The sequence below is a fragment of the Balaenoptera ricei genome, chromosome 6 (genome assembly GCF_028023285.1).
Source record: "Balaenoptera ricei isolate mBalRic1 chromosome 6, mBalRic1.hap2, whole genome shotgun sequence".
Classification (NCBI taxonomy): domain Eukaryota; kingdom Metazoa; phylum Chordata; class Mammalia; order Artiodactyla; family Balaenopteridae; genus Balaenoptera; species Balaenoptera ricei.
In genome coordinates, this window is record NC_082644.1 from 41,900,553 (window position 1) to 41,926,795 (window position 26,243).

At 39.4% G+C, this 26,243-nt stretch overlaps 1 protein-coding gene and 1 non-coding gene across 6 annotated transcripts in view; one reads left to right on the forward strand and one right to left on the reverse strand.

Annotated features, from left to right (window-relative positions):
* UBAP2 (ubiquitin associated protein 2) overlaps positions 1-26,243 on the forward strand; it is a 121,036-nt gene that overhangs the window by 6,924 nt on the left and 87,869 nt on the right. For all 5 annotated transcript variants that reach the window (XM_059924588.1, XM_059924589.1, XM_059924590.1 and 2 more), the window contains exons 2-3: positions 730-816; positions 19,533-19,572. In XM_059924588.1, the coding sequence (XP_059780571.1) occupies positions 19,563-19,572 (10 nt within the window). In that variant the 5' untranslated portion in view covers positions 730-816; positions 19,533-19,562. The remainder of the gene's footprint in view (positions 1-729; positions 817-19,532; positions 19,573-26,243) is intronic.
* LOC132368317 (U6 spliceosomal RNA) lies at positions 22,349-22,455 on the reverse strand. Its single transcript, XR_009504054.1, has one exon. It is a non-coding gene; the product is annotated as a U6 spliceosomal RNA (small nuclear RNA).

Here is a 26,243-nt window from a genome sequence, read left to right on the forward strand (position 1 = left end):
CAGGCAGATTCTCAACCACTGCGCCACCAGGGAAGCCCCTAGGCTAGTATTTTTAATACTTATTTATTTTGGCTGCACCGGGTCTTAGCTGCGGGATCTTCGCTGCAGCATGCGGGATCTTTTCTAGTTGCGGCACGCATGTGGGATCTAGTTCCCTGACCAGGGATTGAACCCAGGCCCCCTGCATTGGGAGCATGGAGTCTTACCCACTGGACTACCAGGGAAGTCCCGATAATCCATTTCTTAAGTGATTATTTTCTCAATTATTTATCAGATGTAACTGCCAGTCAGATGATCTGATAAGCAAGAGGTAACTACTGCTGTTACTTAGTTAAGATAATTCTTGCAAATGTTAAGTAAATTGCAGTTTATTGTAGGATAAGTGTAATTTTCTTGGGCCATTTGAAGACTGAAAGTGTTCTGTTACTCCTTTGCCCACTCCAAGTTTTGAAACACTGATGAAAGTTCCTTTTTGTTGTGGGAATGAAGCTAAACTATTACATTTATAAAAACTTTTTTAGATAGTATATTCTCATGACATTTTATTTCTCTGAAATGCTCAGAATGTAGGTTAATCCAAATTAGGCCTGAATGACAGTTTTTTGTTGTTGTTAATGATATATGCTACTGTACAGGTGTTTACTTGAACAAAGATTTATTGTTGCTACTTGTTAGCAACTGTTAGGTGCTAGGGATACACATGAATAATGCACTGTCCCTTTTCTCTAGGTGCTTAATTCTAGTGGGAAGACAGTGCAGTTAGGAATGAGGATGCTGTTGGGAGTGACAGAGGAAAGCACTGCCAGTTGATTCCAGGTACGGGGCAAGGCTTCCTTGAGGTATTGGGAGTCTGAGCCTTACTTTTCCTGCGTTATTCCTGTAGGATCAATTATGGGCAAATTCCTGAAGTTATAATTGTTTCTTTTGTTAAAACACTTGGAATGTTAAAACATTTTGAATGTTCAAAATTAAGTTTTATTGGAATTTGCTGTTATTTGGATTACCATATTATTGTATCTTTTGTTTGGCCTTGACTTGGTAGTTTATTTGTAGCAACTAGTAAAAGAGAAACAAAGTTATTCTTTTTTTTTTTTTTTTTTAAAGATTTATTGATTGATTGATTGATTGCTATGTTGGGTCTTCGTTTCTGTGCTAGGGCTTTCTCCAGTTGCGGCAAGCGGGGGCCACTCTTCATCACGGTGCGCTGGCCTGTCACTATCGTGGCCTCTCTTGTTGCGGAGCACAGGTTCCAGACGCGCAGGCTCAGTAGTTGTGGCTCACGGGCCTAGTTGCTCCGCGGCATGTGGGATCTTCCCAGACCAGGGCTCGAACCCGTGTCCCCTGAATTAGCAGGCAGACTCTCACCCACTGCGCCACCAGGGAAGCCCCAAAGTTATTCTTAATGTAATTTAGTCGCATTAAACATTTTCTTTGGGTCAGTTTTTTATTGTAACTTAATGAACGTCTCAGTTTTTCCCGTCCAGTCAAGATCTCATTTTATTTTGATGAGAAATTTCCTGGTATAATATCAGTTACTTGGTGAAATACTTTGAATTGCTGAAGATCAGATGACCTCTTAAAAAAATTCTAAGCTTATTTAGTACCTTTTTTTTTTAAAAATAAATTTATTTATTTATTTTTGGCTGCGTTGGGTCTTCGTTGCTGCACGCGGGCTTTCTCTAGTTGTGGCGAGCGGGGGCTGCTCTTCGTTGTGGTGCGCGGGCTTCTCATTGAGGTGGCTTCTGTTGTAGAGCATGGGCTCTAGGTGTGCGGGCTTCAGTAGTTGCGGCTCGCGGGCTCTAGAGCGCATGCTCAGTAGTTGTGGCGCACGGGCTTAGTTGCTCTGCGGCATGTGGGATCTTCCTGGACCAGGGCTTGAACCCATGTCCCCTGCACTGGCAGGCAGATTCCTAACCACTGCGCCACCAGGGAAGTCCCTATTTAGTACCTTTTTTTTTTAAATTAATTAATTTTTGGCTGTGTTGGGTCTTTGTCTCTGTGCGAGGGCTTTCTCTAGTTGTGGCAAGCGGGGACCACTCTTCATCGCGGTGCGCGGGCCTCTCACCATCGTGGCCTCTCTTGCTGCAGAGCACAGGCTCCAGACGCACAGGCTCAGTAATTGTGGCTCACGGGCCCAGTTGCTCCACGGCATGTGGGATAGTCCCAGACCAGGGCTCGAACCCGTGTTCCCTGCATTGGCAGGCAGATTCTCAACCACTGCGCCACCAAGGAAGCCCCAATTTAGTACCTTTTTAATTCCTTGTAATTGGGTGTGCTAAGGTAATGGTGGAAAAAATACCCCTGTATATTACAGAACAATCCAGGTGGTGGTAACAGGAATAAAATCCTTGTTAGCTAAAGTAGACCATTTACTATTTTATTATCACAGAAGAACTTTCATTTTTTTAAAGGTAGTTTGAGCTGTTTAATTGTTCTAATGCTTATCTCACTTTATCAAAAGATCCTAGCTGTAATGGGATGTAGCTAGCTTACCATGAACCAATTTATATACTGTGATGGTCTAGCCATCTGTGGGACAAAGAAATGACCAGTGTCAAACAGGATTTTGTTGGAGTGAGAGTTGGCCTGTGGTGATAGTTGTACAGCTTTGTAAATTCTAAAAATCATTGAATTGTACACTTAGGAAGGGTGAACTTTATGATATTCATTATACCACAGTAAAGTTATTTGAATTGTTTGAATAAATTGACAGTATTTTGAAATAGAATCAACAGAAAAGAAAGTGGTCAGTGTACATTAATCCAATAGTTGCTACCATTTATGGTAGCGATTAGGACCTAGGCTAAGCATCTGAGGTACGTTATCTTCTTTGGTGCTCCTCACAGACTTGAGAAAGAGTAAAGTGGTCAAGGTTGCTTAATCTAGTAATTTTTGCGACTTCCAAGCCTGTGCTCCTAATCACAATACTGTACTACTTTACCTATGTGAAATACTGCTATTGCGAATACAGCCAAGTGCTAGCTGGTAAGTCAAACAGTGTCCACATTTGTGGTACATAAGGCTCGGGTTTTGTACTGGATGGGGAATGAGGGATGGATATGCAGGTGGGGCCGTTGAAGTCCTGTGCCTGGTTCCACTAGACTTATTTCATTTTTATCTGTTTTATATGTTAGGGTTTAGTTACTGGTTTGGTTGGACTTGATTTCTGTGGTTTAAAAAATAAAAACAACACACCTGCCTTCGCTTTAGTTTTTCATTCTGATTTTACTCGCTGTTCTAATCAGTGTGGTGAGCTGGTCTCTAAGCCCTCTGCCAATTTAGGTGCATCCTATGAGGAAGGTCAGGCACACAACACTGAGAAGTGGCAATTGATAGCACACCAGCACACCCTAAGAAGAGTGACAGGAAGCCTATAAAATTACACTTAAGAACTCAAGCTGCTATTAAGTAGGGCTGTTTAGTATATTGTTAAGTGACCCTAAAACACCATGGAGTTACTATGGATGTCAAGTAAAGAGTAATTGCTGTTTCATTGAAGGACAGAAAATGAGAAAATAGGTGTATGTTCAGTATGCTGTTGAGAAAACCTGTCTGTGGAGGGTGGAGGCAAAAAACAAAACAGAACAAAAAAACAGGTGCAATCTGGGAGAATGACAAGTGTAGGGATCAGAAAGGAATAAAGACCTTGTATTTATTTGTGATGGTTGGTGGTCTGTGAACAGAAGTTGATGGAGTTTAGCAGTATTCTAAAAGATTAAACATTCCACTTTGACATCAGTTTCATAATTAAGATAGTTCAGACAGGTAAATACGGGTGTGACATTTCAGTGAAGTAGAGAAGAGGCAATTATTGATATTCTAGTTGATATAGATACCTTAGAAATTCTTAGAACCTTTGAGGCTTTAAGTACAGTGACCCTTAATTCAGGTACCTGTAGAAAGTTGATGGCAGAGAGAATGTAAAGGAAGGCATAGATTTAAGACCTTAAATCCTTTATTACTTAAATGGGTATAGGAAGAAATGGTGCACTAAAAGAATGGCTTAAAGGTTTTGAGCTCTGGAACACTTGAAACATGCCCTTGGTTACTTGGAAAATTTTGGAAATCTTCAAATGAGGCAGTTTTGGATGAATTCCATTATAGGTGTAGCTATCTAATAGGCAGTTACATGGAGGCTGAATCTCTGGAGAGACATAGTCTTTAGCTTTTGCGTTGAAGTTGGAGGTAATTATTGACGCCAGTAGGGCATAAAATTTTTGTGGGAAGAGAGAACGTGCTTAAGAATTGAACAATTTTGTTTTTTCAGGGGTGGGAGAAAGATGGGATGCTGCTTAGGATTTGAGAACAAAAGAACTAAGATGTTGTAGTGTCTTAAAAGCCAAGGGAAAAAGTTACACACTGTGTTGTATGCCAGAGACAGCCGAAAGAATGAGAACAAGAAAGATTCGACAATTATGTGGAGGTCAGTGGTGACCTGGGGAAATAGTATCTTTCCTTCTGTTGCAGTGGTAAGGTGGTGGAAAGCAGACTGAAAGTTAAGGAGTTGTTTAGTGAGGAAATGGAGGCAGTGAGTGTATTCTTTTTGAGAAATATAGCTTATGTAGTCATTGCTTAAAATTACATGCAGTTTCCAAGAGTACATGGAAGGTAATTTTTCTAAGCTGTTGTTTTTGAAATTAATCTGGATGTATAGAATAGTTGAACAGGTTTTGATGCACATCCTTGTGAGAAGGAAAAGGGTATGGAATATTTTCTCAATGTAGTCGTAGGAGATTTCCTTATTAAGGAATTTTGTATTTGGTTTGAATGAAAACTGAGCCTGGTGCATAAGTGACAGGTGTGGTAACATTTAAATGGATTGCATGACTATGTTTTGATGGATACATTCTTCAGGTAACTGACATTTTTTAAAAAGTTGCTTTTGGCATGAGTGAAACAATAATAAGGATGCCATTAGAATAAAACAAATACGCTTTAAAAAAAAAAAAAAAAAAGCCAAGCAATTCAAGACTTTATATCTTGGATATATGAGGAAAGCTGAAGAACTGTAACGAAAAGCTGTGGGTGTGAAGTACTTAAAAAATCAGTGTTTATATTTTTGGCTGATTTTATAGTTGTTTTCAAATAGCTCAATAATGGATATACTGAACCTTTTAAATCAATTGTGAAATATTTGTAACAATTGAGTGCCAAATGTTTAAATGATTTGTGCAGAGACGTGAAAAATGAGAGTACTTGAAATATTTTGTCTTCAGTAAGAATTGAAGATTTGTAATGTAATATTGTAAATCAACTAAGCTTCAATTAAAAAAATAAAAAGAATTGAAGATTTGTAAAGTTTTGTCTGTTGTGAAAGTATAGTTGGGATTTAGTCACTTTTGGCAGTAAAAGTGATTACTATATGAGAGGGGTTAGCAGAGATGCTGCTTTGCCCAAAAACCAAAACAATAAATTAATGTGAGATAATGGATTAAAACTTTTAACTAATTAGGAGTTGAACTAGGTAACATTTTGAGTGTTGTTGAATAGGGCTATTTCCTGAAGTTCTTTTCACATCTTGGGGAGTTTAGAGATTTTCCAGTGTTGAGTATTGTTATGGCTTTTCTGTGCTTGAAAATAAGAAGCAAGAGTTAAACTGATATTACAGTTTAAGATAATGTTTTGGCTTAGAGTATCAAGGATAAAAAATCTTTGATTCCTTAATTTTTTTTAAATTTTATTTTTGGCTGTGTCAGGTCTTTGTTGCGGCGCGTGGGGTCTGTAGTTGTGGTGTGCGGGTTCCAGAGTGCGTGGGCTCTGTAGTTGTGGTGTGCGGGTTCCAGAGTGCGTGGGCTCTGCAGTTGAGGCACACCTGGGCTCAGTAGTTGTGGTGCGGGCTTAGTTGCCCCACAGCATGTAGGATCTTAGTTCCCTGACCAGGGCTCGAACCCATGTCCCCTGCATTGGAAGGCGGATTCTTAACCACTGGACCACCAGGGAAATCCTGAAAATCTTTGATTCTTGATCTTTGTAACTGGTTCTGGTCAATATGACTTGACTAAAAGAAAGACTTGGCTCATTGAACTTGTATCCCCAAGATTGGTGAGGTAGATTAGCCTATAGCTCGACACCTTCCCCTTTCTTTTTTTTTAAAATAAATTTATTTTATTTATTTATTTTTGGCTGTGTTGGGTCTTTGCTGCTGCGCACGGGCTTTCTCTAGTTGCGGCTAGCGGGGGCTACTCTTGGTTGCAGTGCGTGGGCTTCTCATTGCTGTGGCTTCTCATTGCGGAGCACAGTCTCTAGGCGTGCGAGCTTCAGTAGTTGCAGTACGCGGGCTCGGTAGTTGTGGCTCACGGGCTCTAGAGCACAGGCTCAGTAGTTGTGGCGCATGGGCTTAGTTGCTCCGCGGCATGTGGGATCTTCCCGGACCAGGGCTTGGACCCGTGTCCCCTGCATTGGCAGGTGGATTCTCAACCACTGCGCCACCAGGGAAGCCCCACCTTCCTCTTTCTGACTGGGTCTCAGGAAGAGAAAATAAATAACCCAAAGGGAGAAGGCGACTTCCTTGCTTATCCCCTTCCCTGTGAAGCCCTTGGGACGGAGCAACTAGCGAGAAGTTAATCTTGCTCTGATGGATGTGGAGCTAGAGGGTGGTGGCAGAATGGGAGTGAGGGTGTGAAGGCAAAAAATTTACAAAAATATGTCTCAGTCTTCATCACAGACTAAGACTATTGGCATTACGTCTATCCTGTTCTAATGACTCTTGAGACTTCACTTGATTCTCGTGAGAGGATAGGTGGGGATAAGTGCAGCTGAACATGGTTGTGGAAGAGCCAAGTCAAACTAAAGTTAGAGATAGGAGAATTTGAGATGGGAGCATTCAGTTGGCAATTTATTACTCTTAGTTGTGGCATGCATGCAGGATCGAACCCTGGCCCCCTGCATTGGGAGCATGGAGTTTTACCCACTGGACCACCAGGGAAGTCCTTCTTTTTTCTTTTCTGGTTTTTTTTTTTTTTTTTTTGGTGCCTGATATAATGCATGCTAACATCAGTGAATCAGTGGTTGTCTCTTAATCATTCAAGCTACCATAGAACAACCTAGGGAAAATCAAGAAACATTTAAGGGTTTACTCTGTGTAAGGCTTGGGTGGAAAGTCATCTCGCCCCCACCCCCCGAAAGACAGCAAATCAGTGATTAAAAACAATGCAGATGATTTTAAAACAAATGACAAGGAAACAGCCTGAAAGATTGTATTGTCGTTGGGTTCGAAATTATTTTTGGAACGTGGCCATACTATGCTACCCAGAAGCCATGCAGATATGTCAATGCTGCCACTTTTGAGAAAGAAGCCAAGGACAAGAAGGATGATGATATGATGAATTTATTTAGGAAAGTAAGTTCCTAGGCATGTCCTGGAGTTAGAACAGTTCATACTAATTCCTCCCATTACCCATCATGTGGCTAAAATAACTGATGTAGAATCAGAAACAGTTAAATCATGTTTATTGTACTGTATTTGCCAAGGAAGAGACGTATTGCATTTTAGAAGGCAGTTATATCAAAAAAGCTTGGAGCCAAAAACATTTTGGCCCCTAAAGAATTTTCTTTCATATTCCCATAATATACCCAACTTCTCAGCTGAATAGTGTAATTGAAGTGCTAATTATAATGCTACCTTGCTTTTCCATAATAGTTTATATGTTAATGTTCTGTGATAAAAGTACGATATAGTCATTTCTTGTGGATTACAATGATGCAAAACAAATGATAACACTGGAAGGCTGGCTATTCACTAAACTATTAACAGTAGTTATTTTGGGGTGGTGGAACTGTAGGTGGTGGTTTTATTTTCCCCATTTTTCAGTGTTTTTTGGAACTTTGTATGACTGTTACACAGTCATACAGTAAAATAATAAAGTGAAATTATGCTTTTTGCAGCTTTCTCACCTTTCCATTTGAACCAGTTGGATCAAAGCTTTCATCTAAGGTTCTTTGAGGGCAGCAATTCTCAAATTTTATTGTTCATCAAGCCTTGTTTAAACATTTCTGATTCACTAGGTCTGGGATGACCTTGGAATTTGCATTTGTGACAGGTTCTCCGGTGATGCTGATGCGGCTGGTCCAGACACCACACTTTGAGAGCCGCTGTTCCCGAGTAGTGGCCTGACATCCTGGCTGCACGTTAGAAATATGGAGAGCTTGTGGGTTTTTTTTTTTTTAATTAATTTTTATTGGAGTATGGTTGCTTGACAATGTTGTGTTAGCTTCCACTGCACAACAAAATGAATCAGCCATACACATACAGATATCCCCTCCCTTTTGGACTTCCCTCCCATTTAGGTTACCACAGGACATTAAGTAGAGTTCCCTGTGCTATACAGTATGTTCCCATTAGTTGTCTATTTTATACATAGTATCAGTAATGTATATGTGTCAATCTCAGTCTCCCAGTTCCTCCCTCCCCACCCCTTTCCCCCTTGGTATCCATACATTTGCTCTCCATACATTTGTTCTCTTTGTCTGTGTCTCTATTTCTGCTTTGCAAACAGGTTCATCTGTACCATTTTTCTAGGTTCCACATACATGCGTTATTATATGATATTTGCTTTTCTCTTTCTGACTTACTTCACTCTGTATGACACTCTCTAGGTCCATCCATGTCTCTACAAATGACCCAGTTTCGTTCCTTTTTATGGCTGAGTAATATTCCATTGTATATATGTACCACATTTTCTTTATCCGTTCCTCTGTTGATGGACATTTAGGTTGCTTCCATGTTCTGGCTGTTGTAAATAGTGCTGCTCTGAACATTTGGGGTGCGTGTGTTTTTTTCCTCTGGGTATATGCCCAGTAGTGGGATTGTTGGGTCATATGTTAGTTCTGTTTTTAGTTTTTTAAGGAACCTCCATACTGTTTTCCATAGTGGCTGTATCAATTTACATTCCCACCAACAGTGTATGAGGGTTCCCTTTTCTCCACATCCTCTCCAGCATTTGTTTGTAGATTTTTTGATGATGGCCATTCTGACCGTTGTGAGGTGATACCTCATTGTAGTTTTGAGTTACATTTCTCTAATAATTAGTGATGTTGAGCATCTTTTCATGTGTTTGTTGGCCATCTGTGTGTCTTCTTTGGAGAAATGTCTATTTAGATCTTCTGCCCATTTTTTGATTGGATTGTTTGTTTTTTTGGTACTGAGCTGTATAAGCTGCTTGTATATTTTGGAGATTAATCCTTTGTCCATTGATTCATTTGCAAATATTTTCTCCCATTCTGAGGGTTGTCTTTTCATCTTGTTTATGGTTTCCTTTGCTGTGCAAAAGCTTTTAAGTGGAGAGCTTGTCTTTTAAAAATAGATATGTAATTTATATACCATAACATTCATCCTTTTAAAGTATGCAATTCGGTGGTTTTTAGTATATTCACAAGGTTGTGCAAACATCACTATTTCTAGAACATTTTCATCATCCCAAAAAGAAGCTTCCCATTAGCATCTGCCCATTCTCTCCTGATCCCATCTACTAATCTACTTTCTGGCTCTATGGATTTGCTTCTTCTGGAAATTACATATAAATGGAATAATACAGTATACATATGTGGTCTTTTGTGACTGGCTTCTTTCACTTAGCATAACATTTTCAAGGTTCATCCATGTTGTAGTTTTTATCAGAAATTTTATTCCTTTTAGTACTTGAATAATACTTCATTGTGTGGTTATATCACAGTTTGTTTATCCATTCATCATTGGGTTGTTTCTGTTTTCTTGCTGTTATGAGTAATACTGCGTATGAACATTCCATGTGCACATTTCTGGGTGAATATATGTTTTCAGTTCTCTTGGGTATGTACCCAGGATTGGAATTGCTTGGTCATATGGTAAGTCTTTGTTTAACTTTTTAGAAACTGCTTGGAGAACTTTTAAAAAAGAATACTGATGTTTGGGTCTTACCTATTCTGAGCAGCCTGATTTTAATAGGACCTGGTTTCATTTTTTAGAAGTTGCTCAAGTGATTGTACTACGCAACGAGGGGTGGTGATGGATGGTGATCCACTATTCCAGAGTCTTAAACTTTGTTTATTTGATGATGGGAAATTCCCGATGTTTCTGGAGATATCACTGTTAAGTATCGGACATGGATAGAAAGGCACTTTTAGCTAATAAGTAAGCTAACAAACCTGGGTTGACATTCTGGTGTTTTCATGGAGTAGCAGTTTTTCTGGGCTCCTCCTTCACTTGTTTCACCATTCTGTTGGTTCCTTAGGCCCACTGTGCAACCACAGGATCAGAACATGGCAGGAGATAATAGCATAGTTATCTAGTAATTCCTTTTTTTTTTTAATTGAAGTATAGTAGCTTTACAATATTGTGTTAATTTCAGCACAGTGATTCAGTATTTTTGCAGGTTATATTTTATTAGAGGTTATTAAAGATAATGGGTATATAGTAATTCCTTGTTGCCAGAGCCTGTGAGGAACTTAGAAGGTTTCAGAAATGGAGGCTGAAAGCAGAAAGCTGACTCTGTGGATGTGTCACTGTATATGTGGGTGGGTACTAATTCTGGGGGAGCAAGACCAGAGAATAACACACAGGAAGGTGAACAGAATCTGATATACGCAGAGCAAGAAAAAGTGTGTGTGAGTGTCTGTGTTTAGCAAGAATTATTACTGGATTTATGAGAAAGCCATTAATATATTCTGGTAAGTGGGTGATTTATAGAAATTCTATTTTAATCTAGTTCCAGTGTAAGTTTTTTGTATGTATGTATGTATGTATGTATTTATTTATTTATGGCTGTGTTGGGTCTTCGTTTCTGTGCAAGGGCTTTCTCTAGTTGCGGCAAGCGGGGGCCACTCTTCATCGCGGTGCGCGGGCCTCTCACTATCGTGGCCTCTCTTGTTGCGGAGCACAGGCTCCAGACTTGCAGGCTCAGTAGTTGTGGCTCACGGGCCTAGTTGCTCCGCGGCATGTGGGATCCTCCCAGACCAGGGCTCGAACCCGTGTCCCCTGCATCGGCAGGCAGATTCTCAACCACTGCACCACCAGGGAAGCCCCTGTTATTTTTTTAATTAAAAAAAACTAGACCCTTTACTAGTCTTTGTCTATGGTGTAGTAACCTCTAATGAATGTAACATCTTGGTATTATTTGGAGAGTGCTTGTTTGATTGCAATCTAAATAAAAAGTACAGTATTACAACTTGTAGGTCTTCTGAAATGCTGTATAGTATAGGTGCCCCCTCCAACCCCCATCCATTTTTTAGAAAAATATTATTTTTTTTAAGATTTTTTTTTTTTGGCCATGCTGTGAGGCATGTGGGATCCTAGTTCCCCAACCAGGGATCGAACCTGCTCCCCCTGCGTTGGAAGCATGGAATCATAACCACTGGAAGTCTGAAACCCCCTTCCCCACCTTTTTTGAGAGAAAGGGCTGTTAGAAGAAGGGATTAAGACTGGTCATGAACAACGAGGGGCTTCTAAGGGTTAGGAGGGCAAAGAATCATAAGATAGCTGCTGAACTAGGGTCTTGGTTAAAGATAGGCTTTAGAGCCAAGAAATTAGCAGTGTAGGAGTGGGACACATGTAAGGAAGCAGCCATAGGCAGTTAAATACTTTTTCTCCCCTGACCTTAGGTAACCTAAAAGAGAAATATGACTATACCAAATAATTTTTGATGGCCTATAATGTTCAAGGGTTCATCAGCACTCATCTTTTCTGTGGGCAGATTATATGTACAGAATAGCAGATAACATTGTCAGCCAAGCCTGGGTGTAGGGGAGTTAACCTTGTCCACCAACTGCTAGAGGCCTGACCCTGCCCTCAGCAGCTGTGGAGAATAAAAGTATCAGCTTGGTCAGCTCCTGGCACGCAGGGCACAAGAAGTTTAGCTGCGTGGAATTGGGTCTCATACTAGAGTTCCTTGGCACTCCTTGGCACCGTAGCTGCCTTACTCTCTCCTGAGTTGGGGATGTAGACTTCCGCTTGTTGGCTGCTTTGGGCTTCCCAAATTTGTTGAGGTTCTTAATACAAATCAGTGTTGTTCTCTGCAGGAATGAAAAAATGAATTTCCTCTGCAGAAAAAGGTTGAGAATAATGGGTATTTTCTTAATAGAAAAAGCAAGAACATGGCTTCCCTGGTGGTGCAGTGGTTAGGAATCCGCCTGCTAATGCAGGGGACATGGGTTCGAGCCCTGGTCCAGGAAGATCCCACATGCCGCGGAGCAACTAAGCCCGTGGGCCACAACTACTGAGCCTGCGCTCTAGAGCCCGCGAGCCACAGCTACTGAGCCCATGTGCCACAACTACTGAAGCCCACGGGCCTAGAGCCTGTGCTCCGCAACAAGAGAAGCCACTGCAATGAGAAGCCTGCGAACAGCAACGAAGAGTAGCCCCTGCTCGCCGCAACTAGAGAAAGCCCGCGCACAGCAACGAAGACCCAACACAGCCAAGAAATAAGTAAAATAAATCTATTAAAAAAAACCAAAACCCAAAAAACATTACAATAGACAGCCAAGGGAGCACCTGTGGGTATCTGAAAGGCTGGGAAGCTAGGTGAGATTCTGACCCAGAACCAGATCTTTCGCATCAGGTATGAGTTATGAAGGTGACGCCAACAGTAGTTATGCCGTCTTAAAGAAGAGGAAGCTGAGTTGGAGTCTGTTGTATATCTATAATTGATATATATGCTTGCAGCATAGCATAGTGGGTGAGAACACAGACTGTGGAGCCAGATGGCCTGGGTTTGAATCTTGACCTTACCACTTAACTAGCTGTGAATCTTTGTATGTCTTAGTTTCCTGTCTGTAAAATGGGAGTAGTATTAGGATGTATTTCAGAATGTTGTCGGCAAGGTAATGACTTAATTCTGTATGCATAAAGCACTTCAGTGGTGTCTGGCACTTGGTAAACAGTATGCATTTGTTGCTATATTATTGTCATTACTTAATGGTTTCAGGCTATTGAGAATGAGTGAATGAGTCTTTGATACAGATGAAGGACCCCCTACCCATCCTTGCCAGTCTAACTAAGATAGATAGTCCTGGCTCCATTGGCCTAAGGACCGAGTGAACAGCATCTCTGTCAGCATTCTTTTTTTTGTCAGCATTCTTTTTTTTTTGGACTGCGCCATGCAGCATGTGAGATCTTAGTTCCCTGACCAGGGATCGAACCCGTGCCCCCTGCAGTGGAAGCACAGAGTCTAAACCACTGGACCGCCAGGGAAGTCCCCTCTGTGAGCATTCTTGATGGAGACTAGCTTCTGTTCTTAGTAGTTGAGCTCTTAGCTGATTAAGTAATTCATGTTGTGTGGGTTAATTATATTCTGTTTGAAAAAAAAAAAAGGACATTCATTTTGCTGTTTCTGGAATATAATTTTTTCTTGATGCAGTGGATGAAATACTCTGTGAACCTCCTGGTTTCAGAGGTACCTTCCAATGCTGACACTTTGTGATACTTACTATCTTAAATAAAGCCATTTGTGCTTTCACCAAAGTTTTCACAGTTCTCAGCATGTTATCAACAAGTGTTCTGTAATTTCTCAGGATGACCAAATGTATCCTTGTTTTTCTGTTAGGGTTTACATGGTTTGTAGATAAATTTTTACCCAACAATTTTTTTTTTTTTAGCCGTGCTGCGTGGCATGTGGGATCCTAGTTCCCCAGCCAGAGATCGAACCCACACTCGCAGATTGGAAGCACAGAGTCTTAACCACTGGACTGCCAGGGAAGTCCCCCAACAATATTTTTTTTATGCCTTTTTAATGTCTAACTTTAGGTAGGGTCCTCTTACGAGTTTGTGGTATTTGCTTATGTAAACTTTAATAGAAGTGCAGGTGGCTGTTAACCATGTCCAGTTCATTCTGAAATTCTGGAACACTTGAAAATGCAGCTGTTTCACTGAGGTATCTTATCTACAAAAAGTCCTTGAAAAAAATAACAGTTAATAAAACATTTTCTAAAAGTGTCCCTTTACAGAGACAGTCTTTGTACTTTAATCAAATTGGTTTATTCTGCTGGTTTACTTTCCGTCTATTACAAGTAATTTTAGACCATTCTTGCACTTTAGATAATCTAGGAAGCTTTATGTGGTATTTTGCTGATTTTGTTTTTAAGGAGGTTAAAAATGTAGTAGCATTTCTTACCCCTGTTAAAATCTATCACATCTTTTAAATTTACTTTGAATGAGGTGAGGTTAAAATCGGTGTTAAAATTTGGTTGTATAGATTGAATAACCTGGTGCTTCCTGCCACTCAAGAACTTGAGATATGTATGTTTGAGTTTCTACTGGATTATTTTTAGAATCTCTTGCTCTTGTCTGTTTCTATTCTAAGAATTCTCTTGGAACCTGTTCCAGGATAGTAGTTCTTGGGGGTGGAGAGTGATAGAGAGGATGGAACACAAGAGTAAACTGAATTCCTGTGGCCTGGCAACTGGGTTGCTTATTGGAGAAGCACTCTCATTTACTACACAGAGCTTTTTTCCCAGAAAAGGGAACAGAGAATTTCCCCATATGGCAGTATGCTAAAGGTGTTCATTTTTTAAAAAATTAATTTATTTATTATATTTTTGGCTGCGTTGGGCCTTCGTTGCTGCGCACGGGCTTTTCTGTAGTTGCGGTGAGCAGGGGCTTCTCTTTGTTCCAGTGCGCAGGCTTCTCATTGCCGTGGCTTCTCTTGTTGTGGAGCACGGGCTCTAGGTGCTTGGGTTTCAGTAGTTGTGGCACACGGGCTCAGTAGTTGTGGCTCGTGGGCTCTAGAGCACAGGCTCAGTAGTTGTGGCGTACGGGCTTAGTTGCTCCGTGGCCTGTGGGATCTTCCTGGACCAGGGTTGAACCCGTGTCCCCTGCATTGGCAGGCGGATTCTTAACCACTGCGCCACCAGGGAGGTCCCAAGGTGTTGATTTTTATAGTCTAATTTCCATGACTTACTCATTTTCACAATTCACTGGTGCTAATTTTTAAGGATGTCGATAATGATTTTGGTAACTTATGCTTTTTACCTTGTTTTATGAATTCATTGTCTCCAGAAGCTTTATGTAAAACATAAGAAAATTTGTTGAATCATACATCCTGTTAACTTTATGTTTTCTGAGCTCTGTTTTTTCCCAGAGGATTTTAGTAACACTTTTTTTTCCCCCACTGCTTACTTTGTAAACTTGCACGTTTATCTTTAGAGCACCGGCTCTAGGCGTGCGGGCTTCAGTAGTTGCAGCACTCAGGCTCAGTAGTTGTGGCTTGCGGGCTCTAGAGCTCAGGGTCAGTAGTTGTGGCGCACGAGCTTAGCTGCTCTGTGGCATGTGGGATCTTCCTGGACCAGGGCTCGAACCCGTGTCACCTGCCTTGGCATGCAGATTCTTAACCACTGTGCCACCAAGGAATTCTCTAGAGATATAAAGTCTTAATGTTTATATTGATGCAGTGAGTTAGTAAATTTTTTATAGTTTGAAATATAAGGAGTTTATGGTTTTTCTGATTGACAAGTGAGAATTCAGATACATTACATCAAAGTGTTTGGTTGTAATAGCAAGACAATTAAGACTAAAAGTCTTTTTTGTAAGTCAAAAAACTCAATCCAAGCATCCATTCAGTTTAGCTTATTTCTGTACATGCAGATTTTCATCACCAGATGGCACTGCTGTAAGAAGAAATTCTCATTTTGTTATATTTAATGTACCTAGTTTATTTTCATAAATGGGGGCACTGAGGATTAAACCGTTAAAGATGAGTGAGAAAAGGATCACATAATTCAATTAAAAAAAGAACTGTTTTGAGATCTGTGGGTAAACTAAAAATGATTTTTTTAAAAAAATGTTTTACCCTGGGAATACCACTCAGCCAGGCAGATTTTGGTTGGATGCTTAACTTAAGATATTTAGCATAGAATTATAGAGTATTAGTGCTCAAAGAGATTTTAGAAAGAATCAAGTAATCCCTTTATTTCAGAAATAGTAGTATGTTTCACATTTGTATGATGCTTGACAGTTTCATATGTTTGTATTCATATCTGAGTACACTAAACTCAAAGAAAGCTCTTAAAATAATCGTGACAAAACAATTAACCTTGTTTATATAGTACAACCAAAACAATAAACCCAAACCAATAAAATCTCAAAATCGTTTAACTCAAAAAAGTATGCAAAGTGTATATTCATACTGACAGTGAATAGAGTAAAAAGTTTTAAACCGGCACATTGGGCATATTGAGATATTCTGGTTAATTGGTTATTTGCTATTTATAGTGTATTTATAAGGCAGTGCAGTAATATGCCTGTGGCCTTTAGCATTCCAGTTGACAGAGGACCTATTAAGAAAATTAGTAAATAATATTAGAACAGTTGATTCAGTGAAAAGCTTGTGAAACCTTTTCTAGCTAGAATAGGTTTCAGGGACATAATTTTCCTTCTAATGCCTGAAATGGTATCCTGAATTATGGTTCGTCTCCTCTCTAAATTTAAGATACACAGGTCCAAAAGATAACTAGAAATACTTGCATAATGTCATTTCATTAACCAGAGATGTATAAGATTTATAAATAGGGGAACATTGTTTCACATCATGGGAGTGCTTGCTTTGAGGTGTCCGTAACTGATTGTTTTAGAGAACAGAATTCAATTCATGTATTGTTCTTTTTTGGAATCATTGGCTCTGTTATGATTTGGTCTTTCTTACGTCATTCTTAATTTTTATAAGTTACCAGCTTGTATCACATGTCATTTCAACACATTTTTCAAATGTCTCTTATATTGACACCTATTTAGTAGTGAAGGGAACAAAACAAAATAAAATGAATTTCTGGTCTTAACTCGTTTATGATTTAAGGTTAGGAAGACAAGTTAGATATAGAAGAAATAGAGAATTGATAAGCTAAAATATGAATTGCATATATGCACTATAGAATTCAAAGGAAAGTTAATATATAAAAAGTATTAGGAAATATAATCCTAGAAATCTGTAGGCTGTTTTGGGATATTTTAAATGGACTTTGATGGAAACTTAAGGGCTATTTTGGTTATCTACTATGAAGTTCTGACAAACTCTTGCTGGTTTTCCTATTGGATAATTTTCTGTTGCTTCGTGTTTCATAGTATTTCTCTTTGTTTTTTTTTTCTTTTTTTTCTTTTTTTGGCTGCACTGAGCGGCTTATGGGATCTTAGTTCCCTGATGACTGGGTATGGAACCCGGGCGCTCAGCAGTGAAAGCACAGAGTCTTAACCACTGGACTGCCAGGGAATTCCCCATCGTATTTCTTTCTTTCTTTTTGTTTTAATTGAAGTATAGTTGATTTACAATGTTAGTTTCTGGTGTACAGCAAAGTGATTCAGTTTTACGTATATATTTTTCATATTCTTTTCCATTATGGTTTATTACGGGATATTGAATATAGTTCCCTGTGCTATACAATAGGACCTTGTTTATCCATCATAGTATTTTTTTTTTTTAAAGATTTCTTTGATGTGGACCATTTTTAAAGTCTTTATTAAATTTGTTACAATATTCCTTCTGTTTTATATTTTAGTTTTTTGGTCCTGAGGCACATGGGAGCTTAGCTTCCTGACCAGGGATTGAACCCGCACCCCCTGCATTGGAAGGCGAAGTCTTAACCACTGGACCGCCAGGGAAGTCCCCAGTATTTCTTAATATTGATAAAATCCAAATACTAATTCTTGTCACATGTATGTTGATAAAAAATTTCCCAGTTTATGGCTTGTATTTTCACAGGGCCAGCTGCTTTTTTATGAACAGAAGTTTTTCATTTTAAAGTTATTAATCTTTGGGACTTCCCTGGAGGTCCAGTAGTTAGGACTCTGCTCTTCCACTGCAGGGGGCCCGGGTTCAATCCCTGGTTGGGGAACTAAGATCCTGCATGCTGCTTGTATGGCCAAAAAAAAAAAAAAAAAAAAGTTATTAATCTTTGCAATTTTAGCAACTTTTGACTCTCTTAAGAAAATAATTACTATTATGAGATAAAAATTCCTTTATACAGGGTGAAGAAATTAGCCTTTTCTTCTGAAATCAATAATTTTGATTTTTGTATATTCTTAAAATACCTGTTCAACAACTTTTTTTATGTATGGCCTAGTAAAAAACATTTTTTAAAGTATAGTCAACCAGGGCTTCCCTGGTGGCGCAGTGGTTGAGAATCTGCTTGCCAATGCAGGGCACACGGGTTCGAGCCCTGGTCTGGGAGGATCCCACATGCCGCAGAGCAACTGGGCCCGTGAGCCACAACTACTGAGCCTGCGCGTCTGGAGCCTGTGCTCCGCAACAAGAGAAGCCGTGATAGTGAGAGGCCCGCGCACCGCGATGAAGAGTGGCCCCCACTTGCCGCAACTAGAGAAAGCCCTCGCACAGAAACGAAGACCCAACACAGCCAAAAATAAAATAATAAAAAAAAAAAAAAAAAAAAAGTATAGTCAACCAGTTCTTTCAACCTCTTTGAAAGTTGGTCTTTCCTGACCACATGCATTGCCATCTTTTTGGAAATCATATTTCTGGGCTTTCTCTTCTGATCCATTGCACGGGTTGTCTCTCCCTGTACCAGTCTTGTACTGTTGTAATTACTGTGGCATTATAATCCTTGATACCTGGACGATCAGTCTTGGGCCTTGTTGTTTTTGTTTTAAGGAGCATCTTAGCTGTTGACTATTTGCTCCCCTGTGTAATTTTAGAATCACCTTGTCAGGTTTGAGACAAACCCTTGTTAGACTTTAGTTGGGAATTTGTCGAATCTAGTTGAGGAAGAATGATAACTTTTATTGAGTGAACAGGTGTTGGAGCACATTTTTCAAGGGCCAGATAGGAAATATTTTCTGCTTTGCCTGTGTTATAACTATTCAGTACTGCCACTGTAGTGCATAAAGCAGCCATAGACAATTTCTTTAGAATTTTTTTTGTTAGCTGGTATATAGGTATAATTAATTTTTGTACATTTATTTTTATTTTGTATCTAGAAGTTTTGCTAAACTTAACCAATTATAATAATATAGCTGAAGATTCTTTACACTTTTTTTGTTGAAGTATAGTTGATTTACAATGTTGTATTAGTTTCAGGTGTTTACACTTTTGTTTGTACAATTATTAGGGAAGTGGGATCTTTTAAAATATTATTTTCTAATCTTTTGAGTATCTTTTAATTGCCACAGTGAGCTGGCTAGGACCTCCAAATCAGTGTTTAAGTGGAAGTGATCATGGCAGTGATGCCTGTATTTTGTTGTTTATTTTTGTTATCTTAAAGGAAAGCTTTTAATTCAGTGTGGTTTTTGCTGCAGGTTTATATAGATAACCTTTTATCAAGTCAAAGAAGTATTCTTGTTTTCTAAGAATTTTTATTTTGAGTGAATGTTGAATTTTACTAATGTCTTTATTGAAATGCTTATATGATCATAAATTTTTAAATTTTATTCTGTGAAGTTGGTGATTTTATTAAATAATTTTTCATTTCTTCAGAATTTTATTTTTATTTAAAATTTTAAAAAAATTTTATATTGGAGTATAGTCGATTAACAATGTTGTGTTAGTTTCAGGTGTACAGCAAAGTGATTCAGTTATACATATACATGTATCTATTCTTTTTCAAATTCTTTTCCCATTTAGGTTGTTACAGAATATGGAGCAGAGTTCCCTATGCTATACAGTAGGTCCTTTTTGGTTATATATTTTAAAGATAATAGTGTGTATACATCAGTCCCAGACTCCCAATTTATCCCTCCCCCCCACCTTTCCCCTTTGGTAACCATAAGTTTGGTTTCTAAGTCTGTGAGGATTTTTCATTTCTTAAACCAGCTTTATTCCTGGGACATCCTGGACATGGTTATGGTGTATTTTCTTTTTTATACAATGCTGGATTCAATTTAGAATTTTTATGGCTATATCTGTCAGTGAGATTGGCTTATAATTATTGTTTCTCCTACTGTTCTTATCAGGTTCTAGTATCAAAGCTAATTTCATCCTCATATTTTCATTTTAATTTTCATGTCTTGCCTCTTTAATATAATTAGAATGACTTGTTCTTTAATTATTTGATAGTAATTGTGGGCAAAATTGTTGGGTGAATTGATTTTTAAAATTTTGATAAAATATGTGTAACATAAAATTTACCTTTTTAACCATTTTAAGGTGTACAGTTCAGTGACAGTAAGTACATTCATATTGTTGTACAGCCAAAGGGTGCATTAATTTTTTTTTTTTTTTTCTGGCACAATTAACCCCTACAAGTTTGGCATTTCTTTTTTTTTTTTTAATTTTATTTATTTACTTATTTTTGGTTGTGTTGGGTGTTCGTTTCTGTGCGAGGGCTTTCTCTAGTTGCGGCAAGCGGGGGCCACTCTTCATCGCGGTGCGCGGGCCTCTCACTATCGCGGCCTCTATTGTTGCGGAGCACAGGCTCCAGACGCTCAGGCTCAGTAATTGTGGCCCATGGGCCCAGCCGCTCCGCGGCATGTGGGATCCTCCCAGACCAGGGCTCGAACCCGTGTCTCCTGCACTGGCAGGCAGACTCTCAACCACTGTGCCACCAGGGAAGCCCTGCATTAATTTTTTAATGCCTTGGGTCCACAGTTTTCTGAAGAGAACTTATTAAGGAGCTAGATAGAATGTGTGAAATAGTGGAAAGAGTCCAAACTTTGGCATCAAGACAGACCTGTACATCCCAACTCCCTTATTACTTAGCCTAGGTCTATGGGATAGGTTATATATTCACCTATAAAACAGATATCGTAATACCCACCTTGCACAGATAATGTGATAATTTGGAGTTAAAGTGATTCCCGGAGTGTCGATAATACGATGGCAGTTGCTACTATTATAATAAATTTGCAGTTCTAAATATTAAAAAGTGTACTTTGCTTTGCTAGGAATGCGTCTATTCTACAAATTAGGATGTTTGCAATGCTGCTTGACCTCAGTTCTTTTTGGAATCCTTTTTTTTTTTTGGGCCACACTGCGTGGCCTCCGGGATCTTAGTTGCCTGACCAGGGATCGAACCTGGGCCCCCAGCAGTGGAAGTGCAGTGTCCTAACCACTGGACCGCCAGGGAATTCCTCATAAATATTTCTTGACCACAGCTTTAGTCCAGTACAAGCTTTTTTTTTGGCTGCATTGGGTCTTTGTTGCTGCGCACGGGCTTTCTCTAGTTGCAGCGAGCGGGGGCTGCTCTTGGTTGCAGTGCGCGGGCTTGTCATTGCGGTGGCTTCTCTTGTTGTGGAGCATGTCCTCTAGGCTCACGGCTTCAGTAATTGTGGCACGCAGGCTCAGAAGTCGTGGCTCGCGGGCTCTAGAGCGCAGGCTCAGTAGTTGTGGCACATGGGCTTAGTTGTTCCGCGGCATGTGGGATCTTCCTGGACCAGGGCTCGAACCCATGTCTCCTGCATTGGCAGGCGGATTCTTAACCACTGTGCCACCAGGGAATCCCCCCAGTACAAGCTTTGAACTTATATTTCTTGTCTTTTTCTGCTCAGCTTCTCAGATTTATCCAGGATTGATTTCAGGAGCCACTTTTTTTAAAAAAAAAACTATGATTAGTACATGTTCTTTACAGCAGAAGTCTTGTTGATTTCCAGGATTGTGGTCCTCTAGTCTCTTCATTCATAATTGTGGATTTACCTCATATCTACAGTCTTTTTTGCTTTCCTTAATATTATAGTGTAGAATTGAGTCTGCATGGAACTTCTCTTCTTCTTAAGAGGATTTCCCGCTGTATCTACAATGTTCCAGTCAAGTCTTCTTTGTTTGTTTGTTTGTTTTTTGGCCTCTCTGTGTGGATTATGGGATTTTAGTTCTCCGACCAGGGATTGAACCCTGGCCCATGGCAGTGAAAGCACGGAGTCCTATCCATTGGACTGCCAGGGAATTCCCCAGTCAAGCCTTTCTGATAGCCCATCACCTGCCAAGTAGGTTATTCCATGCTGGGGGTAGATATTTTGTCATTTTTCTGCAGCTGACTGAGCCCCTTCTACCCATCATTCCTCTCAGAGTGGTGAGTGGCAGTGTGGTATGGCCTTTTATTTACTTATTTATTTTTTGGCCTTTTATTTTTCTTTCTTTCTTTCTTTCTTTATTTAAAAGATTGATTGATTGATTGATTGATTGCTATGTTGGGTCTTCGTTTCTGTGCTAGGGCTTTCTCTAGCTGCGGCAAGTGGGGGCCACTCTTCATCGCGGTGCGCGGGCCTCTCACCATCGCGGCCTCTCTTATTGCGGAGCACAGGCTCCAGACGCGCAGGCTCAGCAGTTGTGGTTCACGGGCCCAGTTGCTCCACGGGATGTGGGATCCTCCCAGACCAGGGCTCGAACCCGTGTCCCCCGCATTAGCAGGCAGATTCTCAACCACTGCGCCACCAGGGAAGCCCCCTGGCCATTTACTTTTTAAATTAATTTTTATTGGAGTATGGTTGCTTTACAATGTTGTGTTACAAAAAGTGGAACGCTTCACGAATTTGCTTGTCATCCTTGTGCAGGGGCCATGCTAATCTTCTCTTTATCGTTCCAGTTTTAGTATATGTGCTGCTGAAAGGAGCACTGACCTTTTACTTTTTAACTAATGTTCCTCATTCCTCTGAATCGTACACTTGAAAAGCAGGGTCCTTTCAAAACTGTCTCGCTAACCCCTTATAGATGACTCCATTATTTCTGGTTTCAATCCAGGGTGTTATCATTTGTATTTTGTATTTTTTTGTTGGCAATTACCTCGTGGTAGACCCAGAACCTCTAACCTTTGTCAGGAGCTGTGGATGCAAAGATACTCTGGGGATGGCGGTGGAGTGCAAGGCTGAGGGAAATAAGAATTTGTGGCCCTGATGGTTATAATCTGGGTAGAGATGAGCATAGATACAGATGTGTGTGCTTGCTTGCTTATTATTACTATAAATAAATAAGTCAATAAATAGGCCACTTTAAGGGGCAATGGAGACTTCTTATAAAATATGACCAAAAGAATATTAAGGAAATTGTTTCCGAGTGGATATTGTTTTACTGCTACCCTTTTGTAAAAATGATTTGTTACTAAAATGGATTCTTAAAACTTTTAACATGTTCCCTAAGCATGAAATATTATGGCCATTCTACATTAAAGTTTTCATTTTGCCATGTATATTGCCACGCTCCACTTTCAGCTTTTTATTTAACTTGATATAACATTTTATATTTGGTCACTGGAATTGGTTTTGTTTTTCTGTTTTCCAATTCCTCTCCTGCCCTTCTTTTTTGAAACCTCTGTCTCTGGAGGCAGGGTTCCTGCAAGTTCAAATGCCTTGTAGTAGCTCTTGGAGCAGTAACAGAGCCAAACCAAAAACTTACTAGGTTTGATTCTGCTTTGAAAAGTGCTGGTTTTTTACATAATGCTTTCCCCATTTTAGGCCTTGGCAGCAGAGAGAGAAATCTGGCTTTTTAAAAAGAGGGCCTTGAGAAGGCTGATAATGGGTTTCTAGGCTTCCCTAGTTGGATATGATACAGTCTAAAGGGGGTAGGTTGGATCAGTTAGGGCATTGTAGTATACCTTTGTCTTGGACATCTCATCCATTGAATCATCTTTTAAGTAGCAGACAGTATTAAATCCCAAATTTAATTTTCAATCTAGTAGGCTCAACATTAAAAATTTTTTGATATGAAATACATTGTTATTATTGTTTTGTACTCCCCCAGGGAGTATTTTTATTTTTTTAAATTGAAGTATATAGTTGATTTAAAATATTGTGTTAGTTTCAGGTGTACAGCAAAGTGATTGAGTTATACATATATTTTTTTCTGATTATTTTCCATTATAGGTTATTACAAGATATTGAATATAGCTGCCTGTGCTATACAGTAAATCCTTGTTGCTTAACTATTTTATGTATAGTGGTGTGTATCTGTTAATTCCATATTCCTAATTTATTAATATCTTCCCCCTACTTACCCTTTGGTAACCATAAGTTTGTTTTCTGTGTCTGTGTGTCTGTTTCTGTTTTGTAAGTAAGTTCATTTGTATTATTTTTTAGATTCTGCATATAGGTGATATCATATATTTGTCTGGCTTACTTCACTTAGTATGATAATCTCTAAGATGCATCCATGTTGTTACAAATGGCAATATTTCATTTTTTTTCATAGCTGAGTAATATTCCATTGAAGTACACAATTTTTTATGTGCCACATTTAGGCCAGTTGATTCAAGCAGATATTTGTAGGGCATAGATGGTTAGTCTATTTCCAATTCATGCTCTTAAGTGTGGATACATGCTCTTAAGGGGAGGATGTATACCTTTTCCTGCTAATTATATTCACCTAAAACAGCAGACTCTTTTAACATTACAATTAGTTGATTGGGTTTGTACCATCTCAGCAGATCTTGATAACATCAGTTTCTTCAGAAAGGACATAGGTAGTATGTTGATTAAATACTAAGTGTAAGTTTATTGAGGGTCAGAGTTTGCCCCTAATTGTTCCTTTGGGAACAAAGCAGGTGCCTTTTGTTTTTAAGGGTCAACAGAGCCCATTAAAAAAGTGTGAATTATATGATGTTGTTTAATGGCCAAATTAGCAGTTATAGTTTTAAATTTTGCTTGATCCAGGGATACCCTTAAGCTGTAAGTACAGTTTAGAGCTCTACTAAATTCTTAGAGCAGGGTTTTTGGCCTGGGCGTGCATCCATGGACACTGAGGAGGTGGAGTGGGTTGTTCATGGATGGGTTTTGGGGGAAGGTGGGGGAAGAGATGAGATATAATCCTCCTGAAATTTCAGGCAGAAATTTCTGTGGATATGCCTTTTTCTGAGGGGAGGGTCCATAGTTTTCTTCAAATTGTCTAAGTACTTAATGGCCCAAAAGATTGAGTCACCATATTATATTAGAATGAAACACATGTTTAATGACAAACATTAAAGTGTTATTTTTACCTTTAATGAGGTTGCAAATCTGGCATCCAGGGTTGTAATAAACTGGAGAGAGAACATTCTTTAGGATGGGATGTTTGCAAATATGTATTGAGGCTTAAAGCTTATGAGAAAGGCCCCAGTGGTAGAGGTAGATATGAGCAGCTCTTCACCTGGCGACATCATCCGTGACTTGAGTAAGTGGACTCTTTCTGGTTTGAAATTCAAGTTCTTTTTATTTTGTGGAATATTTCAGCAAAGGATCTGTTCATCTTAACCCGCTTCTACCTTGATTATTCATTTAAGTTGTGATCCTGAATTTTTGACAGTCTAGTTGATTTCATGGTAATATGTGGATTAGTGCCACTAGAAGTTCAAGATTTCTGCTTTCAGTTGGGATCCTCCGTATCACTTTTCTGTTCTTTTTACTTCTTTTAGCTTCCTCTCATATTCAGCTTAGTAGCAGTTAAAACCTTTGCCATTTTCTTACATTCCTCCACCCCCACTCGTCTAGTATGCATTCTCTGCAGGTGTTTTGTCTCTTTTACTAAAGAAGTAAAGACAAATACAACCGACTCCATTGTCTGTGTCTCCTAATCTCCTAAAAATTTAGCTGCTGCCATACCTGCCCTTCATTCTGTTGGCCTGAGGAGAGGGCACTCTCTTCCTGTCCAAGTGAATCATTTTTCTTTATTGCTGTCTCAATTTAATGCCTCTCAATTATCTCCTCTTCAGCTTATAAATAGGCCTCTTTTGTTCAGTAACTATATATTAACTAATTAAGCGCACACCCTGTGTTAGGCCCTGGAAGAGCAAAAGCCACAGGACAGATATAATCACTGTCCTCATGGGGCTTACAGTGTATTAGAACTGCTCAGTGTACCTCATCCTGACAAAATTCTGCTTTCATGCTCTGTATCTCTTTCTAGCTACCACCTCTTGCAAGTATGGTTAGTTTACTGCCACTCTCCCTCACTCACCTTGGCTTTTTCCACACCACTGTTTCAAAGCTCTATTGGCAGTGATCACCAGTGACCTCCTAGTTGTGGAGTTCCAATGGACCTTCAATTCAAGCAGTGATTTAAAATTCTTGAAAATATAAAAGGGTTTACTTTGATGTTATTTTAAATGTTCATGTTGTTCAACATTGCTATTTTTCTGAGTATATATGACTGTCAGGAAAAGTTAGGGAGATGGTAAGGCGTGCTAAAGATCGGCTACAAATTATGGTGTCTCTAGCCATAGGTCTTGTGTTTTGGAGACTGCAGTGTCTACAGCTGGATGTTGTGTGGCTTGTTTTCATAATTAAGAGTTTTGTCTCCTCCGTCCTGGCCTCTTGCTACTGTTTTGCTAGTTTAGGATTATGAAGGCAACAGTTATTTTGTAATTTAGTACCTGGTTTGGTTTGTAGGCTCTATACCCTAGGAAATAAGCGATTGGGACTTAACTATATTGCATCT